The 25,136-nt window shown below is 43.5% G+C and overlaps 1 protein-coding gene across 3 annotated transcripts in view; it reads right to left on the reverse strand.

Annotated features, from left to right (window-relative positions):
- LOC148025458 (calcium-dependent lipid-binding family protein) overlaps nucleotides 1-25,136 on the reverse strand; it is a 222,825-nt gene that overhangs the window by 72,808 nt on the left and 124,881 nt on the right. For all 3 annotated transcript variants that reach the window (XM_087692591.1, XM_087692590.1, XM_087692592.1), the window contains exons 18-30: nucleotides 20,439-20,534; nucleotides 20,251-20,318; nucleotides 19,955-20,078; nucleotides 19,633-19,869; nucleotides 19,319-19,540; nucleotides 19,116-19,225; nucleotides 18,905-19,001; nucleotides 17,643-17,741; nucleotides 17,398-17,541; nucleotides 17,172-17,240; nucleotides 16,610-17,092; nucleotides 16,206-16,526; nucleotides 15,882-16,013 (exon numbers count right to left, since the gene is read on the reverse strand). In XM_087692591.1, coding sequence (XP_087548717.1) covers nucleotides 15,882-16,013; nucleotides 16,206-16,526; nucleotides 16,610-17,092; nucleotides 17,172-17,240; nucleotides 17,398-17,541; nucleotides 17,643-17,741; nucleotides 18,905-19,001; nucleotides 19,116-19,225; nucleotides 19,319-19,540; nucleotides 19,633-19,869; nucleotides 19,955-20,078; nucleotides 20,251-20,318; nucleotides 20,439-20,534 — 2,202 coding nt within the window. The remainder of the gene's footprint in view (nucleotides 1-15,881; nucleotides 16,014-16,205; nucleotides 16,527-16,609; nucleotides 17,093-17,171; nucleotides 17,241-17,397; nucleotides 17,542-17,642; nucleotides 17,742-18,904; nucleotides 19,002-19,115; nucleotides 19,226-19,318; nucleotides 19,541-19,632; nucleotides 19,870-19,954; nucleotides 20,079-20,250; nucleotides 20,319-20,438; nucleotides 20,535-25,136) is intronic.

Consider the following 25,136-nt stretch of genomic DNA (forward strand, 5'->3'; position numbering starts at 1 on the left):
AATAGATAATCCATGTGTGTTTGTACATCTTTGCATGATCTTGTAAAAGTGAGAATAACTTCTCCTCACTCTCAGGATGATTGTAACTGAGCTCTTCCCTAAGGGACTTGGGCTGAGCAGAAATACATTTCCTTCCGGGGGGTTGCCCATCTTCAACCCTCAATCTTGTCTCCATTACTTTTACATTTTCATGGCTGTAATTTTGTGAGTAATTTTCATTTTCAGCTTTAAGTGTTTATTCTCTTTTATATTAAATCTTGAAAACAAGCGAATATCATAATTGTTAAGCATACTACGTTGTTCGGGGCATTTACAAGACTGAGTTGCTAGACTCAGAGTATGCAGATGATACAATACTCTAGATTGAGGACGCTAAGTTGATGCTAGAGAGAGTGAGGCTCGCTCTTGAGACATTCTATTTTGCAACAGGAGCAGAAATCAACTGGTGGAAGTCAGTTGGTTTTCTCACAGACCCAAACTCTAGCACGGATGGGACATCCACCTGGGATTTAGATGGATGAGTAGAGGATAGACCATTCGTTATTTAGGGTTCAAGGTGGGACTCGACATCACTCATGCCCAACAATTTCTTCCAGCCCTCGATTCTATTTCGAGAAAGCTGACCTATTAGAGCACGGCTCGTCTCTCACTAGCTGGCTGAGCCCTAGTGGTTAACTAGGTCCTCGTAGCGACGGCCTGGTACATCGCCTTGTGTTGGTGCTTCTCCTCATCCTGTGCATTGCAACTTCGCCGCCTAGTACGGAACTTCCTATGGTCCGGTCAGATGACTCCAAGGATTCCAAGGCGAAGGTGGCGTGGGCGACCATCATACGGTATCGATCATGAGGACTCAGGATCATAGACCCAGAGTATCAGAGTATGGCTCTCTTGGGCAAGCTAGTCGTCCGCAGCCTTACATCACGAGGGCATACTTGGAAGGTTCTATTGCAAGAGGGTCTTCAGGAGTGTAGACCGAGGCTCGGTGGTGAGTGGAGGCCATCCCTAAGATGGATCTTCACAGCAGCCTAGATGACACACCTCCCCCCCCCGATCACCTTTCCTACGTAGCTTGCTCCAGGTGTGGCAGGGCCTTTGTAAGGCCCTAATCCAGAGCCCCTCATGCTGCTAGGAGAAGATAGACCCTCAGCCGGTGATCTAGAACCCCCTAGGTCAAAGATGGGGATGCGGCACACATTGGTGAGCGCCCCCATATCCAATGGGCTGGGTGGGAGGCTAGCCCAGCTCACATCATCAGGACATGGCACAAGGTATATATGTTGGCGGACGAGGAGGTGTTGTAGCGAGTACTAGGCTGTTAGAGAGTTGTGGAGCCGAGGAGAAGGGAGATAGAGGCAGTAATACCTCAAGAGTGGCTTGCTCCCCTGATACGAGACCCGATAGAGCCTGGGGAGATATGGGCCACCAAGTTTCCACCAGCAAGTATCCTCACCTAGGTGGCCGGTAGAGTGCGCGACACTCCACCTGGGACTTTCTTCACCATGCAAGAGGGGCATCTGGCTCCTGATAGGGAGAGCAGGACGAGGGGATTGTTGTCCTTTCATGGAGGAGGATCCGAGTGATTGGCCTTCAAGGGAAGACATGGAGACTGGACCCTTTTGTCTTCTAGGAGGAGTTTAGGGGGTGGCACCTTTACATCTGGAAGAGCAGGCCACTTGATGAGCTCGAGTGGGATCCAAGTGAGTGGCTATGGCCGGCCATTGCAATCGCCAAGAAGCCTCCAAGGCTCCTAGAGTACACTCCCAGGATTCGCAGACACATACTAATGCAAGAGGATATGGATTGGGCGACGTCGCGTAGTAGGCACTGGGTGGAGCATAAGATCACACAGCCTTTCCGACGGACCTTTTGGCACCGCCTATGGGATAATTGGAGACCGAGGAGGGTATCAAACTTCTTATGGCTAGTGGCACATGGAGGCTTGGCGGTGGGAAGTTGGCTTACCTAGATGCAGAAGGAGGGAGTTTGTAAGTGCTACACACAGCAGCTTCTAGAAATCCCAAAACACTGCCTTTGGTTATGCGAGGTGGCGCAGCTAGTGTGGAGAGGATCATGTTGCATCCTTCGCTGTATAGCTCCCAACCTTGGATGAATAGTTGTCAGGTATGAAAGATATGATACGGTATGGTACGATAAAATACGGTACTAATTGGTACCTTATGATTTTATAAGGTATAGTACAATATAAAGACGAAAAAATCAAGATGATTTTTTAAATAACAAAAACCATAAATTGTTAAATGATAGATCAGAGTACATGTTTAAAGTGAAAATAGCCATTTCATTACAGAATAAGATGAATACATGAGGATGACCATTGCGATCGCATGGGCTATGCAAAACATGAGATACAACTACAGTCTAGTATATGTGATACAAAAAAAAAGAGAGACCTATGTCATATGAATGATGAATCTATGATGAGGCATCACTATCATCAGAACCATCTAAATGCTCATCAAGAGAGTCTGAAGATGACTCCTCGGCATCTGATGATGAGAGACAATCATACTCATTCTCATTGATGAGGTTACCATCATCATCAAATGATGGCTCCCTAGGTAGCAGCTGTGTAGGCAAGGGGGGGATGTCATCATGAGGCACACGATGTAAGCTACTAGAGCTCCGCCTTACATACGTCTGCAAGCCACTTAAATCACCCCTCCTCGATGATGGAGGGTGTCGAATGACCATGCTCCTACTACCACCTACTCGAACTCCTCGCCCACGAGCACGCTGATCGTGAGTGTCACGAGAATCTACTGCTATAAGCTCTCTATAGAGCTTTGCAAAAATCATCTCCTCCTCGTCCACCTCCTTATGTATACTCGGAAAAGTATCGCGCGTCAACTTGAATGTATCAACATTCACCTACACAATGCAGTGACGCACGTAAGATTGATCATTGTAAATGCTAAAGTCTAAATTGGTAAGTATAAAGTTTAAACTTCAAAGTTAAAAGTTTAAAAGTGAAAACAATAAATTTTAAATGTTATGGTTAAGTGTTTAGACTTGACCTGCTTTGGACTACCCATGCTCATCATAGCCCTCATCATGCGTAAGTTAGTGTGGCAATAGACTAACCGCTCTAACTGTCGTGTGCTAAGCCGATTGCGAATCTTTGTGTGAATGAGAGAATAGACACTCCAGTTTCTCTTACATGCACCCGAAGAGCAATCCTGGGCAAGGACCCTCATGGCTAAGGGCTAAAGGGTCTCCACTGCATATCCAAAGTTTTGCCACCAAAATAAAGGCTTCACAAGTGACTCTCTCCTCTAACAAGTGGGAGAAGCAAAAGCCACATGCCCTCTTTGATTTGCATAGCATCCTAGCTCCTCTAGTACTGCATTGTGGTCATCAACAAGGACCACACGCGTCAAATAAGCAAGCTAGTCTGAATGAAAATCTCTATCATCCATGACCGCCGGTGACTTGTAGGTCGGATGTACCAATGCGGCAAAACCATGGATGGGCTTATGCATCCGCGCCCATCTCTTCTCTACTATCTCTAAAACATGTGTACGCTGTCTCTCTGTGATCACTATACAAGCACATGCCTCCAACAATGTAGCTCTAAAGAAGTGAACGAGAAGGCCCATGGTGGACCCCTTGCAATCACTCATACATAACACCCTATAAAAGGAAGTCATGACAATGACAACAGTACGGACTTTTACCAAAACTGCTCATTAAGGAACAAGCGCTGCACGGCTTTGGCCTCCTCTGTCTCATGCTCATCCCACTGATTCCATAGAGTAGACACCACTGTCTGGCAGAGGTGGAAGGCGGACCGCACCTCATAAAGGCACTCCAACAATAACCAGATGTAAGCAAAGCGAGTTGAAGAAGGCTTCTTCAACTCCGGTGTGCTATGCTCATAATACATTGCAAGCACCTTTACCTTTACCGTCAAGACTAAAAAAGAAGCGCCACCCTAGACTGACTGTGTCTATTTAAAGGCCACTTCCTCATTCATTCCTTACGGCTGATTCATTCAGTCCGTCACCTCTTGTCTCCAACCTCTCCACTACCCTCACACCCCTTCAAGAGGACATTGCAGTTTGCGGTTTGTGGCTGTCTTCATCATCTTTCTTCTGCTAGGGCACCCTTGTTTCCTTGTATCACATTCACTCCATGATTCATAACTTCATTATTCAATTTATTAGAGTTTCTTCTCTCTTCTCTTCTCTTCTCCATCTTTGCCGAGTTCACTCCATGTTCCTCCCCGGAAACCCTACTCTCTCACTGATACGTCATCTTTTGACACTCCTTTCTCCAAATGCAAATCTTCTACGAGCCTGGAAATAAAGGAACGCACATGCACTATGTGTTATAGTTACAAGCTGTTCTGATAGTGTTTTGACTTTGATTTAGCATACAACCAGCATACAACCAAGGCATTAGAAGTGTGTACTATACTAAGAATTTAGTACGAAACACCAAATCAAACAAGGATTCAAAACCTAGAGAATCAACTAGCAGTGAAGAAGGTTTTGGAAGCACAGACCACTGAAGCTTTCATCACTCAAATTAAGAATTTGCACAACCAGTGTCTTCGGACCTGTCCACCAAAGTTTGATGGATTAGTAACTGCCCTAATACTCAGGTGAGACCGCAAGCTTTGACTTTAAAGGCGTTTTGTGTAACCAACCTTCCTTCCATGGATGGGTGGTAAATCCTTCATTACAACTTAATTACAACAGCAAACAATTAATGCGAATATAAAAATACAAAATTTACCTACTGATCTTGGACAATGCACACCGGATTGGCCCCAACATTGGCGCCCCTTTCGGTATTTCTTTAGCTTTATCGAAGAAGAAGAAGATTTACAATGGGATTCTCCCGATCCCCTTCGCGATCCAAACTCCCCTTGCTGTCCAAAGTGACCAGTTCCTTCATTCTATTTTGCCCCTTGATTCAGGCACTTGATTGACCTTCACCCACTTTGATGGAGATGGAAAATGCCCCAAATTCAATTATTTGCTGGTCCCTTCACTTGAATAAGCTAAAAGCTGCATCAGCCCTGTTGAATTCAAGTCTTGGAGCAACCAATTTCTGGCACGCTTCTCGAGGCTACTGCTAAACCCTAATTTCTACTGCAAATTGGGGTTTACAACAGAGAAATCTGAAATTTCTCAGTCTCTCGTGATCTCAATGTTGCAATCTTTGGAGCAAGGTTGTAGAAAGGCTGGGAGATGAGAAATAATGCCGAGGAAAGGGAACAACCAACACAGCTGAAGCAAAACTAGAGTTATATATGGCAACCATCAAGGAAGTGTATTCTTCGGCACAAGAAGAATCTACCACTGATTCATGGATGTTGGATAGTGGTGTATGTCGTCACATGACCAGCAAGAATGGTCTATATAGTTCTATGCAACCTCTACAAGAATCCATTACTGTGACGGTTGGAAACGATGCACAATGTCTTGCTACGGACACAACTACTATTTTAATTATTGCTACAAATCGTGAAGTAAAAAAGCTTTCAAATGTGTTGTATGTTCCAAAAATTAGGAGAAATTTGTTATTAGTTGCTGCTATAACTGATCTTAGTCATGAAGTGAGATTCAACAAGACGTGTAGAAATTGTTCACATTGCTAGCAAAGTTGTTGGTAAAGAACAAAGAAGGAACAACCTGTATGAGCTAAGTGCTCTTACAACCACCGTTGGAGTGGGCACAAGTAAGCTTTGGCATGAAAGGTTTGGACACATTGGATTTGCAGTTTTAAAGGAGATGTATAAGCAAGGTATGGTTGCTGACCTACCTACGGTTATTGAATTGAAGGATCCATGTGAAGCTTATATAATGGGCAAGCAACAGAGAAAGACATTTCCACAAGAAAGCAAGAATAGAGCAAATGTTCCTCAAGAGTTGGTACATGTTGACTGTGCAGTAAGATGCCTATACAAGCTTTGGGAGAATCTTCTTATTTCATGTTAATTGTCAACGACTATAGTAGGAAGACGTGGGTGTACTTCTTTTCTAATAAGACTCAAGCTTTTGGTAAGTTTAAAGAATGGCTAAAACTTGTTGAGAATGAAATAGGGAAAGCTATGAGGAAATTTAGAACAAAAGATGGTGAGTTCAACTCAAAGGAGTTTGAAGACTCTTGCAAGAAAAGGAATCAAGCGTTAATTGATGACGCCTCATACACCTCAACAGAATGGTGTTGTGGAACGCAGGAATCGCACCATTATGGAGATGGCAAGGTGTATACTAAAAGGCAAGGGATTACCAAACCATTTTTGGGCCAAAGCTATAAATACAGTAGTCTACGTTCTCAATTGGAGCTACACAAAGGCTCCCAAGGAAAAAACACCTCATAGGGCTTACACTAATAAGAAACCATCTGTCTCACATTTCAGAACTTCTGGATATGAATGCTATGAACATGTTTCTGATGAGAAAAGAAACAAGTTAAAACCAAAAAGCAAAAAATGTATCTTCTTGGGTTATAGTGATAAGCAAAAGGCTTACAAATTGTATGACCAAGAGGCAAAGAATATCATAGCAAGCCGTGATGTGGTGTTCAAGGAGTAGCCGCAAGTGGAGGAGGCGAAGGCAAGTTCTTCCACTTTATCATCAAGCAAAGAAGTAGACCTCCCAACAGCTATCCTATACTTAAGGAGGAGGAAGAATCATCTTTGGATAATGAAGAGAAAGTTCACCAACTTGACATCACACCACTGGAAAAGCCATTGCCGCGATGGGTAAAGAAGGTAGCTCTATGACCAAAATAATCCTATGCCCACATTTGTTAAGTAGAAGACAGATGGACCAAGGAGGTCTCAAAGAATAGAGAAGCAAAGAAGGGCTTCTGCTCACATAGGCAATATGGCATTGATGGCTGAGATTATGAGAGAAGTAAAGGAGCCACTTGACTTGGAAGAAGAACTTGTAGATCCAATATGAAAGGCAGCTATGCAAGCTTAGTATGACAACATAATGAAGAATGACACTTGGGAGCTAGTGGATCAGCCACCAAAGAGAAAGATTATTGGCTTCAAGTGGGTCTGGGAGGTCAAGTACAAGGCTGATAAAACCTTAGAAAAGTACAAAGCTAGACTAGTTGCACAAGGATTTTCACAAGTTGAAGGGTTTGATTTTCAAGATTCATTTGCTCCAATTGCCAGGATGACCGCTATTCACAAAGTACGTGCAGTGGCCGCCCACAATAAGTGGCAAATTTACCAAATGGATGTTAAATCAGTGTTCTTGAATGGTGACCTCAAGGAGGAGTATATGGTTCAGCCACCAAGGTTTGAGGCCCTTCATTCTAAGAACAAAGTATGTAAGCCGAAAAAGGCATCGTATGGGCTGAAACAAGCCCTAGAGCATGGTACAAGTAGATAGGTAAGTTCTTTTTTAGCTTAAACTTCAAAAGATATAGGTCAGATGCTAACTTGTATGTCTACAGGAATGGTGAAAAGTTTGTAGTTATTGTCCTATATGTGGACGACCTTCTTATTACAGGTGACTATGAAGATATGATCAACCAAACTCGAAAGCCTTTGAGCTTCGAATTTGAAAGAACACACTTGGGCTTGTTGCACTATTGTTTGGGAATGGAAGTCTTGCAAGAGCCAGGAAAGATATTCATTTCTCAGAAGAAGTATGCATGGGAGATCTTGAAAGTACTTGGTATGACTGAGTGCAAGGAGATAGCTACACCTATGGAGGTCAATGCAAAGTTATCCATGGAGGATATATCAATACTAGCCAACATTGGGAGATACAGGAGGTTGGTCGACAGCTTGATCTACTTATGCAACACTAGGCTAGGTATTAGTTTTGCTATTGGAGTTTTGAACAGGTTCTCAAGCAAACCCCGTGAGAGTCATTGGAAGGTTGGGATGCAAGTGTTTAGATACTTGAAGGGAACTCTTGACTATGGTATCACATACAGTTCCGGTACTTCTCTTGTGGGATACTATAACTCAAATTGGGCAAGAGACAACGATTCCAAAAAGTCAATTTTTTATTATTGTTTTTCTTTCACTTTAGGAATTTTATCTTGGATCAATAAAAAGCAACCAACAGTGGCAGTGGTCTTCTATCGAAGCAAAGTATAAAGCAACCTGTTTTGCTGCATGTAAAGCAGTATGGCTAAGGAGGATCTTATGGCATATGGGAGTAAAACCCTAAAACGGCGAGCGGTTCGAGAGAGTTCAGTGGAAACCCTAAAATGGGGAGTGGTTCGAGAGTTCAGTGGAAACCCCAATTTTTGGGGCGCCCTTCCACGTCTATAAATAGATAGGCTGCCCCCATTCAGCCTCATTCCGTCTGTGTAGGTTTCTCACTCCACGTGCAGATTTCAGCCATCAGCCTCCTCCCACGTGGCTGTCCAACCCTCGAGACTGTTGCCACTCCATTCGTGTTTGCTGCTGCTGCTGGCGCCTTCATCCATGCTAACGTCAGTTGCTGGCAACATCATCATCTGCTGCAATTTGATCATCCAGTCATGGCCAGCCACATCAAACACTATTTCAGCTTGCTGTTTACAGCACATTGTGCACAGTTTCCAGCCTTTGATCGGTGGTACACTTCTGCATTTACAATTTTCCAGCCTCCAGACTGTTGTGTTTTGGTGACCAGCCTACTGCCATTCACTATTTAGCACTCCTACACTTCGGATGGTGGTCACAGACTTGGGATCCGTCTCCGATGGACATCACACTCCGACATTGCTCTACCCTTGAGCACACTGTACACTCTTACATTCATTTACAGCATTCATTCACGTCAGAGTTATGTTCTCTGTCTCCCTTCTTTTGTTTGTGATTAAGTTTCTGTGTTTGAGTTTTGAGTTTTTCATTTAGGGTTTGAGTTTTGCTCTCTGTGTCTGTGTCTGTCTCTTTGTGTTTCTGTTGTAGTCGTACACTCTGTGTCCTCAGTGCAAACCCTAGCAATTTTCTTTGCATGGTATCAGAGCCGATGCTGTTGTAAAGAGTATCCTCCGGATATTGTGGAGAGTTAGTCTTTGTGCGAGGCACACATTACGACTCGTAACCAAATCACAATGTCCCAGACACCTTCCTCTCCAATTCCTATGATGTCTTATCAGGATTCATCATTGGAGGCCCTGAGACAACATTATGGACTCGATGAGGAGGACGACACTCCACCTTCACTAGATTTCACTAACATGACAGAGGAGGACTTTAAGGAGTACTATCGCAACAAGTACGGTGATGTTTACACACCTCCTACCAGTTTTGCTACCACATTCGGACCAGTTGGTGACGCTAGCCACCTCTCTGATCATGGAGGACATACGGCATTCAAAACATCTAGCGATCCATCTTCATCATCTTAGCCAGGTCCAGTGTCAGGTTTGTACAATTCTTTTGTGTTGCATGAATCAAAACACTCGCATGTTTCTTCTTTTGAGGTACAGGATCCAGATGGCTTTGCGTATGTGAACTTCAATAGAGCGGACTCACGAAGCAAACGAAATTCAGGTACATCTACAGCTTCTGTTTTATTTGAGCATATCACACACACTTCTCATTTCCCTCCCATCCCACCCTCTTTTATATCACACCTTGATCACCTCTCATAATCTTTTCAAAACCTTGGAGTACACTCCACATCTACATCAACACACCCTAGGGGTTGGATCTACCATCTCTGCTCCTAGCACTTTTTGCTTCTCCCCCCCATTCTCTAACTCTTTGCACCATGGTACTTCTTTAGGGGGAAAGCCACCCTTTAACAAAATGCCTCTCACTCGTTAGCAAATGAGCACACCCATAACTCCCGGGTCGACTATGATGGGCATCCCTCTCACTATCCCCAGCTTCACATCTCACATGACCACTCAAACGTAGGGGTTTCCATCCTCGGCTTATGGTGCGTCTTCACACTCTCCTTGGATACACCTCCTTAGGGATTCCCATCTTCTGCTTCCTGTGTCCCCATCCCACCTCCTTGGGTTCCTCATGTGGCTACCATGCCCATGCCTAGCCAATCCATCCCTAGCTATGGATCCACCTTGCACACTACCCACATGCCTTGTGGGCACTTTGGGGCCCACTCCTAAGTGTACTCCACTTCCCCATGCTACCCCCGCTACACTTTTTCACACTATCCATCTTTGAGCACTACCACTCCTATTGCAACGGCCAAGAATGCCTTGACGGACAAGACACATTTCAAAGGGTTGAATTTCACCTGTTGGTCTAATTTCATGCAACAACTGCTTGAGTCTCAGCGTCTTTGGGACCTCATCATTGGTCTCGAGCCGATGCTAGACCCTTGACTAGCTCACCTTGACTACATCTGTCAATGGAGAGCCCAAATGCCACAACCAATGTTGAGCTTATGTAGGTATTGCTTCCTAAGTTTAAGTCTCAGTTGAAGCACTTCCCGCTCGCGTCAAAGTGTTGGAGTCACCTTCTCGACCGCTATGCAGCTCGTGATCGTACTCGACGCATCAATCTCGACTTTGAGCTTCAAGAGTTCTCTATTAAGGGGAAGATCTAAAAGTCAAGCTGATTGAATATAGACGGTTACTTGCCAAGTTTGCCACTACTGGCTCTCCAAAGTCAAATGACGATCAAGTTGCATTCTTCTTGAATAAGTTGCTTGAAAAGTACTTCCATTTCATTCAACACATCATCTCTCAACCTTGATTGCCAACCTTCTAGGAGTTTGAGTGCCAATTCTTGCGTTACGCAAGGCTGCATGATCAAGTCCACAAGAAATCCTCATCACAGCCTTATTCAGAGCAAAGGGGGTTGGTTGCCTCTTCTTCGGGAGGGAAAACCACCAATGGCAAGAACTTGCTAGATGTGAAGGCAAGCCATTGAAAGGGTGACTCCTCTTCCTCAGATGGAACCAAAGAATCTAGACCTATCTGGCAACAAGTCCCTAACAAAAACCAGTTTTGCACACACTGCCAGAGACCAGGCCATGTGGACGAGGAGTGACGCTCCAAGGCCCAAGGTCTTCCACCTAAAAAGCCTCTGTAAACCACTACACGATTGCACAATCCAGTGGGACTACGTCTTCTACTCCTGCTTCATCTGCTCCTTCACCACCCGTTGTTGCTGCTAGACATTTGGCTCGAGTACAGTCTCAGCAACCCATCTCTTACACTACCCCTGAGGGACTGGCTGATTGGTCTGCATGTTCCGATCCCGTTGCACTTCATGCATCTATCTCACCTTCCTCCCTACCTCGTCAGGCATTCCCTTGGCAGAGCCTTGCTACTGGACGTATGCAAAGGTGGGTATCTTCTTAGACTAGCATGTCTCTAGGTCCTTTTGGATATCCTAGGTCAGTCTAGCATTCATTTTTCGCATTCTTAGAGTCGGGCCTATAGGATTCATTGTCCTTATCTTTTCCATTCTTTTGACTTCCGTTGCATTTGCTCACAAACATACAAATTCATTGCATTTATTTCGAGTTAGATTTTCTTTCTGTTATGTTTTTCTTTGGAGCATCTCACCACTAACATCTGTGTTTGTAGATTCTCATCTCTTTTGCAAGGTTTTATCTTTCAATGTAAGGCTAACTTGCAGATTGCTTTGGTCCTACGTGGGCTAGATACGTGGGAATGCGCACCGTTCCTTTCATGGTTTCATCATCCTAGGAGTGCTTGCTCTTCTTCTAGCATGGCAGTTTTCCCTCCCGAGGAGGATCGTGCACCATCTCTCTCAATGCTATCATGGAGGTAACTTCTACCTTCCTCTTCTAGCAGGGTGCTTCATCCACTTCATCTTCTTTCATTTCGTATGGTTCTCGGCACTATATGAAGACCGACATCAAGCTCCTCTTCCTTCTTCGGCATCTACATCTAAGGTTCCTACCCTTCTTGGTATTCTACAAGCTTCAACGCTTTGTCTTCGACATTAGCTTCTTCCCCCTGTTGTACCTTACTCTTTGCATTGCATGATTTCATTATCTTTGTACTAGGGCGCTTGGTCAAGTAAACAATTTCCCCATGAGGGACACTGTCCAAGTGGCACATGCTACATAGTAACCCGAAACGGTGTTTTGAGGCCAAAACGGATAGGCTGTTCCGAACCGAAACAAAAATGGCAGACTGACGTTTCGGCATTCTACGTTCCGTTTCGGGGCACTCCAAGTCCCACCATCGCCGCCGCCGCCGCTGCCTCTTCCTCTTCCTCTTCTGCTGCTGCTGCTGCTCCTCCTCCTCCTCCTCCTCCTCCTCCTCCTCCTCCTCCTCCTCCTCCTCCTCCTCCTCCTCCTCCTCCTCCTCCTCCTCCTCCTCCTCCTCCTCCTCTTCCTCTTCCTCTTCCTATTCTTCTTCTTCTTCTTCCAGAGTCTAGAGACTAGTACACAGTGCTCAGTGCTCACTGGACTTTAGAGTTTTCACAAATTATTCACATGACATAGATACATGTATCATTGTATCTTGATTTCACTTATTATGCATCTTGATTCTTGTTCCATTGTTCTTGATGTCAGTCTCCACTATTCTTGATGTTAGTCTTCGCTACTCTTTAGATCATAGATGATTCATCAGTCATAAATTATAATTCACTTTGTTGCCATAAGTTTTGAAAATTGAGTCTTAATTGTGCTAAGCTCTCTTAAGTTTCAACCATTGAGTCTTGACTCTTCAATCTTCACTCGTGAGTCGTGACATGTATAATGAATCATGATTGCAATCATATGACATGGACTCAAAAGTTTTATATGAAATTTGGATACATGTTATTGTAGGCATTGATATATTTACATATCTACATAATACTGTATTTATTTTAGTGTACAATCCAAAACGCCGTTTCCCAGTTTCCAAAATTTGGCCGAAACTCCCAAACTCCGGTTTTTCCTGTTTCCGTTTTTCCCATTTCCGAAACTCCCCCATACTATGACCTGCTGCATGAGCATTCTTCAGGATGTAGCATACTTTGCATCTCATTGTGCAAAGCACCACTTGAGCAGATCCTACGCTGTTTCCATCGATAGCTGTTGTTACCACACCACCATACTCCATCACATGGATACCTCATCACCTATTTTTTCTCGTCATCAACACCTTGAGTGGATAGGTTAGCTTGTTTTGTTTTGTGATGTGTTGGGTATACCCTTCCTACTCCTCTCCCCTAAGTCACTATTACTCAATCGGCCACATCCCATAAAATTTACCTCACTTATTTTTAATTAAAAAAAAGTTCCATGTGGTTCCATCCGTCTCTGTAGGGCTTGGTAGGGCACTGGGCAGCCACCGTGCGCCCTTTGTCCCGATGCCCTATCCTCTATGGGGTGACTACTTGGATTCCCCTGGTTAGATAACCATCGCTTGTATAGTCTTGGAAGGCCACTGGGCAGCCAACACCCCTTTGTCCAATGCCCTGGCTGCTTTGGGGTGGGACGCCTTGGGGTCAATAACATCACAGTGGTTGGCCTAACCTTTCGGCTCAGTTTTGGGCCTGAGAGGGGGTGTTGAGCTAATATATGCATTACTTGCTGATTAGCCTCTTAAACAGCCCCAAAACACACTAAAAAACGCTCTTTTAGAGTAAAACCCTAAAACGGGGAGCGGTTCGAGAGAGTTCAGTGGAAACCCTAAAACGGGGAGCGGTTCGAGACAGTGAAAACCCTAATTTTTGGGGCGTAATTTTTTGGGCGCCCTTCCACATCTATAAATAGATAGGGTGCCCCCATTCAACCTCAGTCCGTCTGTGCAAGTTTCTCACACGTGCAAATTTCAGCCATCAACCTCGTCCCACGTGGCTGTCCAACCCTCGAGACTGCTACCACTCCATCCGTGTTTGCTCCTACTGCTGGCGCCTTCATCCATGCTGACGTTAGCTGCTGGCAACATCATCATCTGCTGTGATCTGATTATCTAGTCATCGCCAGCCACATCAGACACTGTTTCAACCTGTTGTTTACAGCAATCTGTGCACAATTTCCAGCCTCTGATCGATGGTACACTGCTGCGTTTACCAGTTTTCAGCCTCCAAAGTGTTGCGTTTTGGCGACCAGCCTACTACCATTCACTAATCAGCACTCCTACACTCCGATTGGTGGTCACAGACTTGGGATCTGTCTCCAGTGGATGTCACACTCTGACATTGCTCTACCCTTAAGCACATTGTACACTCTTATATTCATTTACAACATTCATTCACTTCAGAGTTGTATTCTCTCTTTCTCTTCTTTTATTGTGTTTGAGTTTTGAGTTTTGCGTTTAGGGTTTGAGTTTTGCCCTCTATGTCTCTATCTGTCTCTTTGAGTTTCTCTCGTGGTCGTACACTCTGTGTGTCCTTAGTGCAAACCCTAGTAGTTTTCTTCACAAGGGGGTGTTGAATATGCTCATTACCCTACCTTCATAAGATGCTGTGAATGATCCATGGTGCTCAAAGTTGCACAATGTGTGAGCCTGGACATTGGTGGATCCTAACTTGCATATCAGATGAGGTCTATGTGATTGGATGGCCAAAAGCCATTGCAGGTCTAGCCTTTGGGTTAGACAAAAAAGTTAAAGCTAGTAGCAACTCGAGGCACACCATATCGAGTTTTGCAGGGTAAGGAAGTTATCAAGGACCCCCTCTATTTTGGGTCCAAGGGCCGTGGAAGCAGCCCTTAACTAGAGGTAGGGAATATTCCCTAGAATATTCCTTGGCAAACTAGCGGAGGTGCACATGAAAGGTCAATAGACAAGTGCATATGGAAGGTCATCCATCATGACCTCCTTCACAGGCTATAAAAGGTAGACCCCTTCACAACTTTCATGATCCATCCTTCACCCAATTAGAGTTATTCCAACTAGCCTTAAGCTCTTCACCTAGACCGCCACCTAAGCTTCACATTGGAAGCACACAGGTGGACAGAGCCATCTTTGTATCAGCTTGTTTGGAGTTAAAGAAAATTTTTTGTTCTCCTCTTATTTGCTGTGTACTGTCTTTCTCTATCTCTTGCTCAAAATCAATTTGTTGTGCCGTGTAATTTTTACAATTATTAACATACTGATGATCTAGATACTTCTGCCAGGATGTACTTTTCCATCATTTCTAATTTTGAATAGATTTTTCTGATAGGTCTTATCTCCTTATACATTTTTGACTTGACAAGATAAATAACAGTGGTTTCACCCAAATGAAATAAGTGTCTTTCTTCCATTGAAGATATGCACCAATACAGTAGTCACTTTATGACTGCTACAAACTTCTTCATATTGATCAAGACCACTATTCACATCAGCATAGCCTTTCCTACACATCTACTTAAGTCATATCATAGTTACCAGGCGTTTCTAGAACGGCACATACGAAACAGGTTTCATATGAGTTTCAGAAACATTAGAAACGGGTTTCATTTGAGATGGAAAACATCTAACCCCATATATATTCAGCAAGTCATGTAGCATTGCAAGCACAGATTGATCATGATTCACGATTATGTGCATTTGTAATGCACATTCGACATAACTTCAACATTTGCATGCATTGTGGTCTATTATCCATAACCAACATTAACTTTCAATATAGAAGCATAGACGGACAAGAACTCAAATAAAATACTTGCCATCAATATCAATCATTAACGATCAGCTATGCCCACATATCAAATGAATCCACAACAACGTTGAATACAAAGGTTCAAAAGAATGTTCTAGCACAGGGTTTTTTTTTTCTGGAGAAAGTTTAAAATAGGTGTTTCAGATGTTTTTAAAATGCCCAAGTATGAAACTAGTTTCCTAACCTTATGAAATGGGTTTCCTGGCAGCATCCAACTGCTGCGAGGTGGTCAGGATAGGAATCTTGCAGGAGCTGGTCAATAACCTCCCTTATAATCCCCATCTCATCTATGCCATATTTAGGTTTGACAAAACTAATTACAAGCGAAAGCTGAGTGGAAGTTGAAAACTCACACCTTAACAAGGGAGCCACAGCCAGGGTTACGAATATCGCAAATCCAACCCCAATGATGATCTCGACCAAGAGTCATATCACATACTCGAAGATTCCCAAGGGTACCAGATATGGCAAAAGACCCAGGAAAAACCTAGCAAACATAGATAAAGCGACTGTGATTTGTTTAGCATTCAAGACGACCTTTGATTCAACCAAATTGTGAAGCTTAATTATCATGCTAAGCTTCCAAGTGTGCCTAATGTTTGCCAATGCAACTCAAGGAAGTATTTACCAAATACATATTCAAATTTCCTATGATATTGTCAACCAAGAAAACACTTACCCTAAGATCCATTTGAAATTTCTCTTGGTCCAGCATAGCCAATTGACTGCCATCTTCTTGATTAAGAAATATGCGAACTGTGTCCATATTCATATTTAACTGAAACACAATTCTTGACTTCCCTCTACCAAGCAACCCCTTCACAATTGTCTGTTCTGGAGACAGTTCGAAGCCACTGGATGAGATGATGGCTGCTATCTGTTCTGTAGAAGACTCAGCTTCTTGCTCTATTATCTGACTAATCTCAGTACCAAAATTTATAAGAGCCACCACAGTAGGCCGATTACAAAAGAACTCCAGGGTGGCCATACGGATGTTCATCTATCACAAAAATCAATAACATTGGTAGTGTAAATGACATCGAAAGATGATAGTGAAACAGTAAAACAAAGGCATTTGCTTACCTGAATGTCTACACCATCATATTCTGGAGATTCAAACTGTCTTGTTATGAACGACATGCTAACAAAGTGCCTGAGCTCACCATCAGACTCAAAGAAAACATTATCCATGAAAGACTGTTCGGTGGCCGTAAACTGTTGAAGCTCAAAAGCTGAAAAAACTCCCTCCATTGATGAGTGATTTTCTTCACCTGCTTGTCTGACAGTGTTGCGAACAAATTTGGAAGAGCCACCAGGTGATGAGCTTGGAGAAATGCCAAAGTCTCCCAACGCATCATTAAAAACATCTTCTGCATCCTTCATTCTCAAGTCAGGTTTGACAGACTCAAGGAATTCATCCCCAGACCCTGCATATAGCTTGTTTAGAGAAGACTGTGCTATGAATTGACATGATGGAGCCTTGGGACCCTGGAGCTTGTCCTCGATCTTTAGATAATGTAAATTTACTCCTACTGATAGATCATATCTTCCCTGTAACAAATTGACCTGAAAAGAAACCAAAACGTTATGAACATCAATAGATATCTGTATTATTTTACTTGGTCTCAATGCCAAAATAGTCCACCTTCCCACCACCAGCTTGCAGATTCAAAATCAAAGTTTCCTTGCGAATACCAGGAGCCTCCATTTTCATCTGTCATATCAGACAAAATAGCAAAGTGTAAACAGTGACAAATGTAGGGCTTAAATGAACATATTCATTTTGTGTAAAGAACCCATCAGAACCTTACCACCAGCCTGGACAAATGGTGACATCATTAAAACTAAGTAAATAAACATGGCAAGCGTACCCCTGCATATAAAGAGACCTGCAGCTCATCCAATGCTCCAGTCAACAAAAGGCTTGGCTGGCCCAGAAGATCTGCCGGTTTGGTATCCCTACCTTCAACAGTGTCTGAGAAATCTTCTGAGAATGAAACAGAGGAGACTGGAGCCTGAAGACATCCATTTTACGACAAGCATTTCTAAAAGCTGAAGATATTTTCAAACAGTCTGAAGCTTAAAGTTTTCTGAAGAAAGTGGGACAAGATCATACAGATGCTTTATAAACTGAAGATGTCAAAACTTTCAGCCAAGACACCTTGCAATCCTCATCTTTCAACTGCATGATTACAGTGCTTGATGACTCAAGCCCCTGTTAGACGAAATGTACAATAATCAGCAGGATTTCATTAATGGAAGGATAGTAGCTATCTTACTGTTAGTACAACAAACAGCAGCATATCATTAACGGAACGTCTTACTTAATGGTTGAGACAGATTTTAAAAGTCTAAAAAAATAACTATCAACAGAGGCACCTAAGAACTTCCTTGAACGTGTTATAAGGTTCATCTTGCGTAACAGTATTTAGAGTTCCTGAGTAAAAGGCTTATAATTGAATATATCAAATATTTATGTCTAAACCCAATGTAGGTAAAAGGAATGGAGGAAACCTGTGCATGGGGGTAGTCGACAGTCTAAAGACCACACCTGTGGAATTGGCACCAGGACACGCTTTGCAAAGCACATGAAATGGGTGAATCTCGTTGAACATAAAGCACAACAAGTTGCTTGATCACATTGCATTGGATAATGGTTTGTTTGAGCAACTAGGAATCTATGAGTTGGCCTAAAGCATCCTCTGCTCTATGATTACCAGTCAAGTCTTATACACATCATTGTATGTGTAACAACCTATAGATACAATTTCTGGAATGTACTACTACCGAAGAGATTTGCCTATCTCTATTGCAGCAACAATAGCCATCAGCCTGACCATGATGCAATGTTCACCATCCATTGCATATAACAGCTGATATCCTCGCTGTGCAGCAGACAACAGTTCCTAAGTGATAAGTATACTTCCTCTAGACAGCATTTCAACATCTTATGTACCCATATATGAACATGATGCTATGTTTACTATTCACATGATGCATCCTTCATGAATATGGAAACTTTTAGTACGAATTAGCCAGATGTCTAATAAAGACCCTATTCAACAAAACAGGAAAATTTTTGTGCACATACTGCCATGCACTTGTATTAAATGAGATATCACAGAGGCTCATCCATGTAGGCATTTCTGCATGTGAATGTAGATATCTGCAGTTGTCCATAAGTTGTGTAAACATGCAGCTACATTGAATAATGATTTGCATGGCCATATACAATGTGCATAGGCAGACAGTCTTCAAAAAGTCATGAATTTTGCATCCTTGTCAAATAATACAATCTTATGCTTTAATCCACACTTGCAACCCAACTAATATGTGTTTTTTGGTACATATAAACTTAGAGAATTTTAAAAAACCTGCCTTTTGCAATTCCATCCCACGATTGCAAACAGCCACTACACATTCTGAGCCTCCAACATGAGTAGAAGGCACTTCCAGGACTTGTTTACCATTCATCCTATTGACATAATGGAAGTAATCAGAACATGAGAAGAAGAACACGCTGTCTCGAAATTGATTCTGGCTTGATCATAAAGAAGCAAACCAACGAGCAACAAGAAATTAAGCATACCGGCAGCACCGCAAATAAGTTGCAGCTTTTTCCGACTCCAATATATACAAGTATGACCCTGATAAAACACCCCAACATGGCTGCCACTTTGCTATTGAGTTTCCCAATCCCTATCCAGAAACACATTATGACATTTCAGACCTCAAGAATATGGACCATATAGAACTGTTTGATTTGCTATTAACATGATCTATTCCAGACACCTTCCAGAACAAAACATTCATGCTTCCTTCCTGATCTGCTGGGTACCATGGCACACCAATGCCTTCTTCCAATTGACTTCTCTCATTTGAGCCCTTCGAGCCACTGAATGTTGCTAAAAACTGTAACACCCTTTGGTATCTTGTAGGGGAGAAATGAAGCCCAAGATGTGGCACTTGAACTGATATGCGGGTTGATGCATACACCGGGTGTGGAATACGAAGCTGCACACGACATTAAACAACTATAGGGTAAAGTGAAGGGACAAAATTGAGTTGGACGAAGAAAGATAGATCTGCAAGACCCATGCATTAACCTTTTCAAAGACAACTAATGTGCCACAGCGATCCAAAACAGGATATATGGTAGGACTATCCTGTTTGTCTGATGCATCCCCTTGGCTGAAGTCTGCTGAAATTACAGACTGCATATCCAGCCAGTCAAATGACCCATCCAACAAATAAGCAGCTATATCACTTCCGGATATAAAACATTTGGAATAAAGACTGTCTTTGAGACACTGCACTTCATGCTCCTTATCGCTCACATCTTCCTGCTTAAACACCACCAGACCTATTGAAACATTTTAAAGAATTAAAGAACTAATAAAAGAACCTCCATTCATCACCAGAACTAACATTGGCAGTATGCAATTTGAAATGTCCTAAATCCAACAGAAGCTGGGTGTCCAGTCCCCTTGTTATTTTCCTATCAGCGGGTATTCTGACTTTAGGTGCATCCAGATCAAGGTCGATACAGAACCTGCAAAAGCATTCATCATTCTTATTTCTGAAGAAAATGTCATTTGCCTAACCACAAGACTTGGCACCTAAACCCTTCGTGCTTCCATTTTTCTATACAGTTAGGCTTCGTCATCTGACTGTGGGCTTTCCTCTCAGGAAACCAACTAGCCTATAAAATACTTACAGCTCACCTGCTCTCCTCTTTTATGGCTAATTTCAACTGCTCCTGTGCACGGCGTCTAACTTGCTCCAGTTTGTTCTGCAAACAGGAGAGACTTTCAACGCTGTTAAAAAAGCCTTCTCAGAATCTCAGAATGATACCACGCAGTTTATTCCCAAAACTCTTCAATGACTAAGGAATGTTATAGAGCTGAAATACCTGTAAAGCAACAGCAGTTTCCAATGCAACATCTGGACTTACTGCATGGCTACTTCTAAAAAAGTGCATCAGCCGTTCAAAGCTGGCAAACCAAATCTGTGGTTGAACTCGTTGTCAGTTTACCAAAAACCCAAAAAATCACAAGAGACAAAAGCACAGTATCTTGCATGCTGACTATCCAGAAAAAATTGGCCAAACTTTGTGATATTCAAAACATAAGATACAATCAGGGCCCAGTGAATAAATAGGCACCTTGAAACCACTGGTGCTGGTGCAAGTATATCTGATGTGATTAGGCTTTCCTTTCTCTCACAGTTAAGAAAACAATAGGATAAGGTAGCCACAGACTGCAGTTACTATGTTTCATTTCTTAGACCATTTTAGCAACTGGAATCAAGGTGCATTCCTTCTTCTTTTTGCTGATTACCTGAGATTTCACAACGCTCATCTCTATACTCAAGTTCTTTTTAGCTTCATGCATCTCTCCTTTTCACAATTTCTTTTGCTACTTTACTTGACTGGAGTATGCAAACCCCTATGCCATCCCTCTTGAATTTCTCTCTTTCCAAATTCCGTCTTTCCTTCTCACACTCCTTTTGGTCCTCTTCTTGAACAGAGTAAGATGATCCTATGCCTTTCATTCACCATTTATATCTCCCTTCCCTCTCTCTACATTTCAGTACATACACACATGCCAATAACTGGGAAACTTTTTAGTATGTTTATCAACAACATAGAATCAGCTGAATAGTTTTTGAAATGCGTTCTACAAACTTACAAACAAGAATCCATACATCACAAGCTATCCATATCGGCAATTCAAGTTGATGTATTTTTATATCAAGGTAAAAGATACACTGTTAACTTGAATATTGTTTAACATCAACATACCAAGCTGAGACAATAACAAAAGTGAGAAAAGAAGCTACTGAAAATTTTGCACAACATCATAATTGAGGAACTGCATCAGAACAGTATTCACCAAAATTGGCATTTGGTTTTGGGGAGTGTGGTGGGGGGTTGTTGGGGGGTGTGTGGGTGAGAGGCCAATGTGACCTACGAAACGATCCAAGTACATCCATGTCTAATGTCATCTCATCAATAAAGTGAAGCTAATGGTAAAATAAGTGGCCTATGAAACAATGCTGAAAATAAGTGTACAATGAGACAATGCTAGAGTACAAGCATGCCTATTATCATTTCATCAGTATAATGCGAAAGAAGTCCCAATCTGACACTATTATTTTGGAACTGTGGTGGAGACTATAGGTTGTAGCCGATCTCGAGATCTATGCATGATGTTAGCTATGGTGCGGTTCCCAACCACTCGGCTGATGTGCCTCGTAGTTGTTGGGTATCTCACACGCCTTACTTACGCCTACGCTCATATGGGAGTGTGCGGGTGATCACTAGGACACTGGGGCACTTTTTACTCTCGGTAGGAGAGGTTTTTTCCCCCAGATTATGTGTACTATTTTGTATGTGCTTGTGGTGCACACTTACGGGCACTTACTGTGTTCGGGTGTGAACAGCCCCTTATAACTCTAAGGTATAAGGGTTATCATTTGTACTTTCAGTCTAACACTCTATTCAGTACAATTGCATTGGGTGTCGTGCTCAACTCTGTCTCTCACTCTCACACTGTCTACTGCACTTCAGCTGCACCTCGATCCTCTCCCATCTGACATTTGGTATCAGAGCAGTCTTCAGTCTGCAGTCTGCAGCCCACTCCAGTTCAGCCAGTCCCCGCCAGTTCTGCCCCAGCCGCCTGTACCTGTGCGTGTCCTGCACAGCGTGCTATCTGTCCTGCACAGCGCGCCCTGCCCAGCGCGCCACCTGTACCTGCGTGCTGCCACCTCTGCCCAGCGTGTCCTCTGCCCTGTGTCTGCCCAGCGTGCCCCTTCGCCTGTCAGTCTGCCTGCGCAGCCTCCCTGCGCTGAGCTAGACTGTGCCGTCAGCTCCAGCTGCCAGCGCGCCACCTGTTTCCACCACCCAGTCCTGGGTACTGCCTCCTCTGCCCAGCGCGCGCCCAGTCCTGCCTGCGCGTGTCACTGGACCTGCACGCCTGTACCTGTGCGTCAGTCCGACTGTACCCAGCAGTCATTATCTCGGGAATCGTGCCCGTCGTCAACACGCAGAGGTAACATTCTGCACTTTTCTTTTACACAGGAGTTCGTGCAACAGGTTCAGTTTTCAGCATTGGGAAACGTGCTGAACAGCAGGTTCAGTTTTCAGCATTGGGAAAAGTGCTGTGTCTGTCTGTGACACATTGAATGCACATTTTGGGGCTTTTGTAACAGACATTTGTGACAGAAATTTTGGGCAGAAAATTTTGGGGCTTTTGATGTTTTAGTGCTGCTGAGCACTAATTGCACCTTGGGAAGCGTGCATCAGTGACAGTTTTTGTGACAGAGTACCCTTTGCACATTAATTGCAGACTTGTGTTTGCTGCAATTTCTGGAAATTTGCAGATTTCCAGCCCGTACTGCATTGACATTGCTCTATTGCCTTTTGGGAAATAATGGCAAATCAGGGAGGAGATGTATTCACCTATGTGTCCAAGGAAGACCGATTGGATGGGAACAATTATTCCCTTTGGTCTTTTATGATGAAGAATATATTAGTGGCAAAAAATTTGTGGGATTATGTCAGTGGAGAGGAAGCACGACCGGGAGTTGTGGCTCCCGCTACTCCTCCTCCAGGAGGACGTGCAAGAGGGCAACCTCAGCCCCCTCCACCTCAGCTCGCTCAGCCACTTCCCCCAAGAACTGCAGCTCAGAAAACTTGGGATACACGGGATGCACAGGCTATGTCGCTGATTGCATTGGCAGTTCAGCGTTCTATCATTCCTCATATTCGTTCAGCAGCTTCTTCACAAGAAGCTTGGTTGATATTGGAGCAGATGTTTGCAGGAAAGAATGAGACTCGCATCTCTTTCTTGAAGAAAGAGCTAGAGACTCTAAAGATGAATGAGGGTGATTCTATGCAGGATCATCTCAACAAAATTCAAGACTTGCGGGAGCAACTCATGAATGTGGATGAGTACTACTCAGATGCGCAGCTGATTTCTACGACATTGAATTCACTTGCTCCCTCTTACTTGGCTTTTCATACTGCCTTGAACCTCACTATGAGGATTTCGAAAGAGCCCATCACTTTCATTCAGCTTGTCAGTTTGCTTCTAGAGGAAGAGCAAACTAGACGGAACAGTGGTGTGGATGGTATAGCCTCTGAGCAGGCTTTTATGTCAAGGCAGAAGGGTAAAAACAGCCAAGGGAAAAATGCTTCGCAGAGTTCTGGTAGTAGTAACACTTCACAGACAAGTCAGAAACAGGGGGGCACGCAAGCCAAGAAAGGAAAATGCCATTACTGCAAGAAGCCTGGCCACTACATCACTGAGTGCAGGAAGCGCATCGCCAAAGAGAAGAAGAAGGAGTCAGGGATGTCTGTTTCTGCAGCTCCTTCCACTGCCAGTGAGTCCGCGTCCTTTGTTGCAGACAGGGACTATTGTTTTTACACTTGCAGTTATGATGTCTCTTGGGCTGATAGAGCATTTAGCTCTACAGAAGATGCTGACACTTGGTTCTTTGACAGTGGTGCTTCACGGCATATCACATCTCGTAGAGATTTGTTTGCTTCTCTTGGTGCACCTCCCGTTGGGAAGTCTGTTCAGTGTGCTAATAATGCATCATACCCTGTTCGTGGTATTGGGGAGATTCAGCTTACAGCCATTGATGGCTCTATTCTCCGCCTACAGGATGCTTTGTATGTGCCTGGCATTAAGAAGAATCTGCTTTCCATTTCTTCTATGGCACGTTGTGGTTTGCAGGTCACCTTTGATGATGACCGTTGCATGGTCCGTGACAAGGAACACATGACATTGGTCTTGACAGGTTCTTTGTGTCATGGGTTATATGAGTTGGATGCTCTTTCGGTAGATCAGTCTGCATATTTGACATCCACTCTTACTCCTGCTATGTTAGAGGCAGAGTTATGGCATGCTCGTTTGGGGCATGTAAACTATGGCAGCTTGATGCTATTACAGCGTACTCAGATGTTGGATGGATTACCTCTCTTGGAGAGACCTCCTGAGCATTTATGCGAGGGTTGCATTTTGGGGAAAATGCATCGTTTCTCTTTTCCCCGTGATGTTGCTTTTAGAGCAACAGCCAGATTGCAGCTTGTGCATTCGGATGTTTGTGGGCCCATGCAGACACAGTCATTGGGTGGTTGTTACTATTTTGTAACATTTATTGATGACTTTACACGTTTGTGCTGGGTCTACTGTTTGAAAAAGAAGTCAGAAGTGTATGATGCATTTTTGGCTTTCAGTGCACTTGTGGAAACTCAGTCTGGTTGCAAGATTAAGACTCTCCGTTCGGACCGAGGGGGGGAATACATGTCCTCTATGCTGAATTCTTATTTGCAGCAGAAGGGCATTATCCATCAGTACACTACTGCATATACTCCACAGCAGAATGGGGTAGCAGAGAGGAAAAATCGGTCACTCATGGAGATGGCCAGATGTATGCTGAAGGCAAAGAGTTTGCCTCATAGTTTTTGGATGGAAGCCGTCATGTGCGCTTGCCACATTTTGAACAGATGCCCTACCAAGGCCTTGAAAACCGTCACACCTTTTGAGGCTTGGCACAGCCGCAAACCTTCTGTTGGCCACTTCCGTACTTTTGGGTGTCTTGC

This window comes from Lygodium microphyllum, chromosome 14 (genome assembly GCF_053477565.2).
Source record: "Lygodium microphyllum isolate KBCC chromosome 14, Lygodium_microphyllum_v1.1.10, whole genome shotgun sequence".
NCBI lineage: Eukaryota > Viridiplantae > Streptophyta > Polypodiopsida > Schizaeales > Lygodiaceae > Lygodium > Lygodium microphyllum.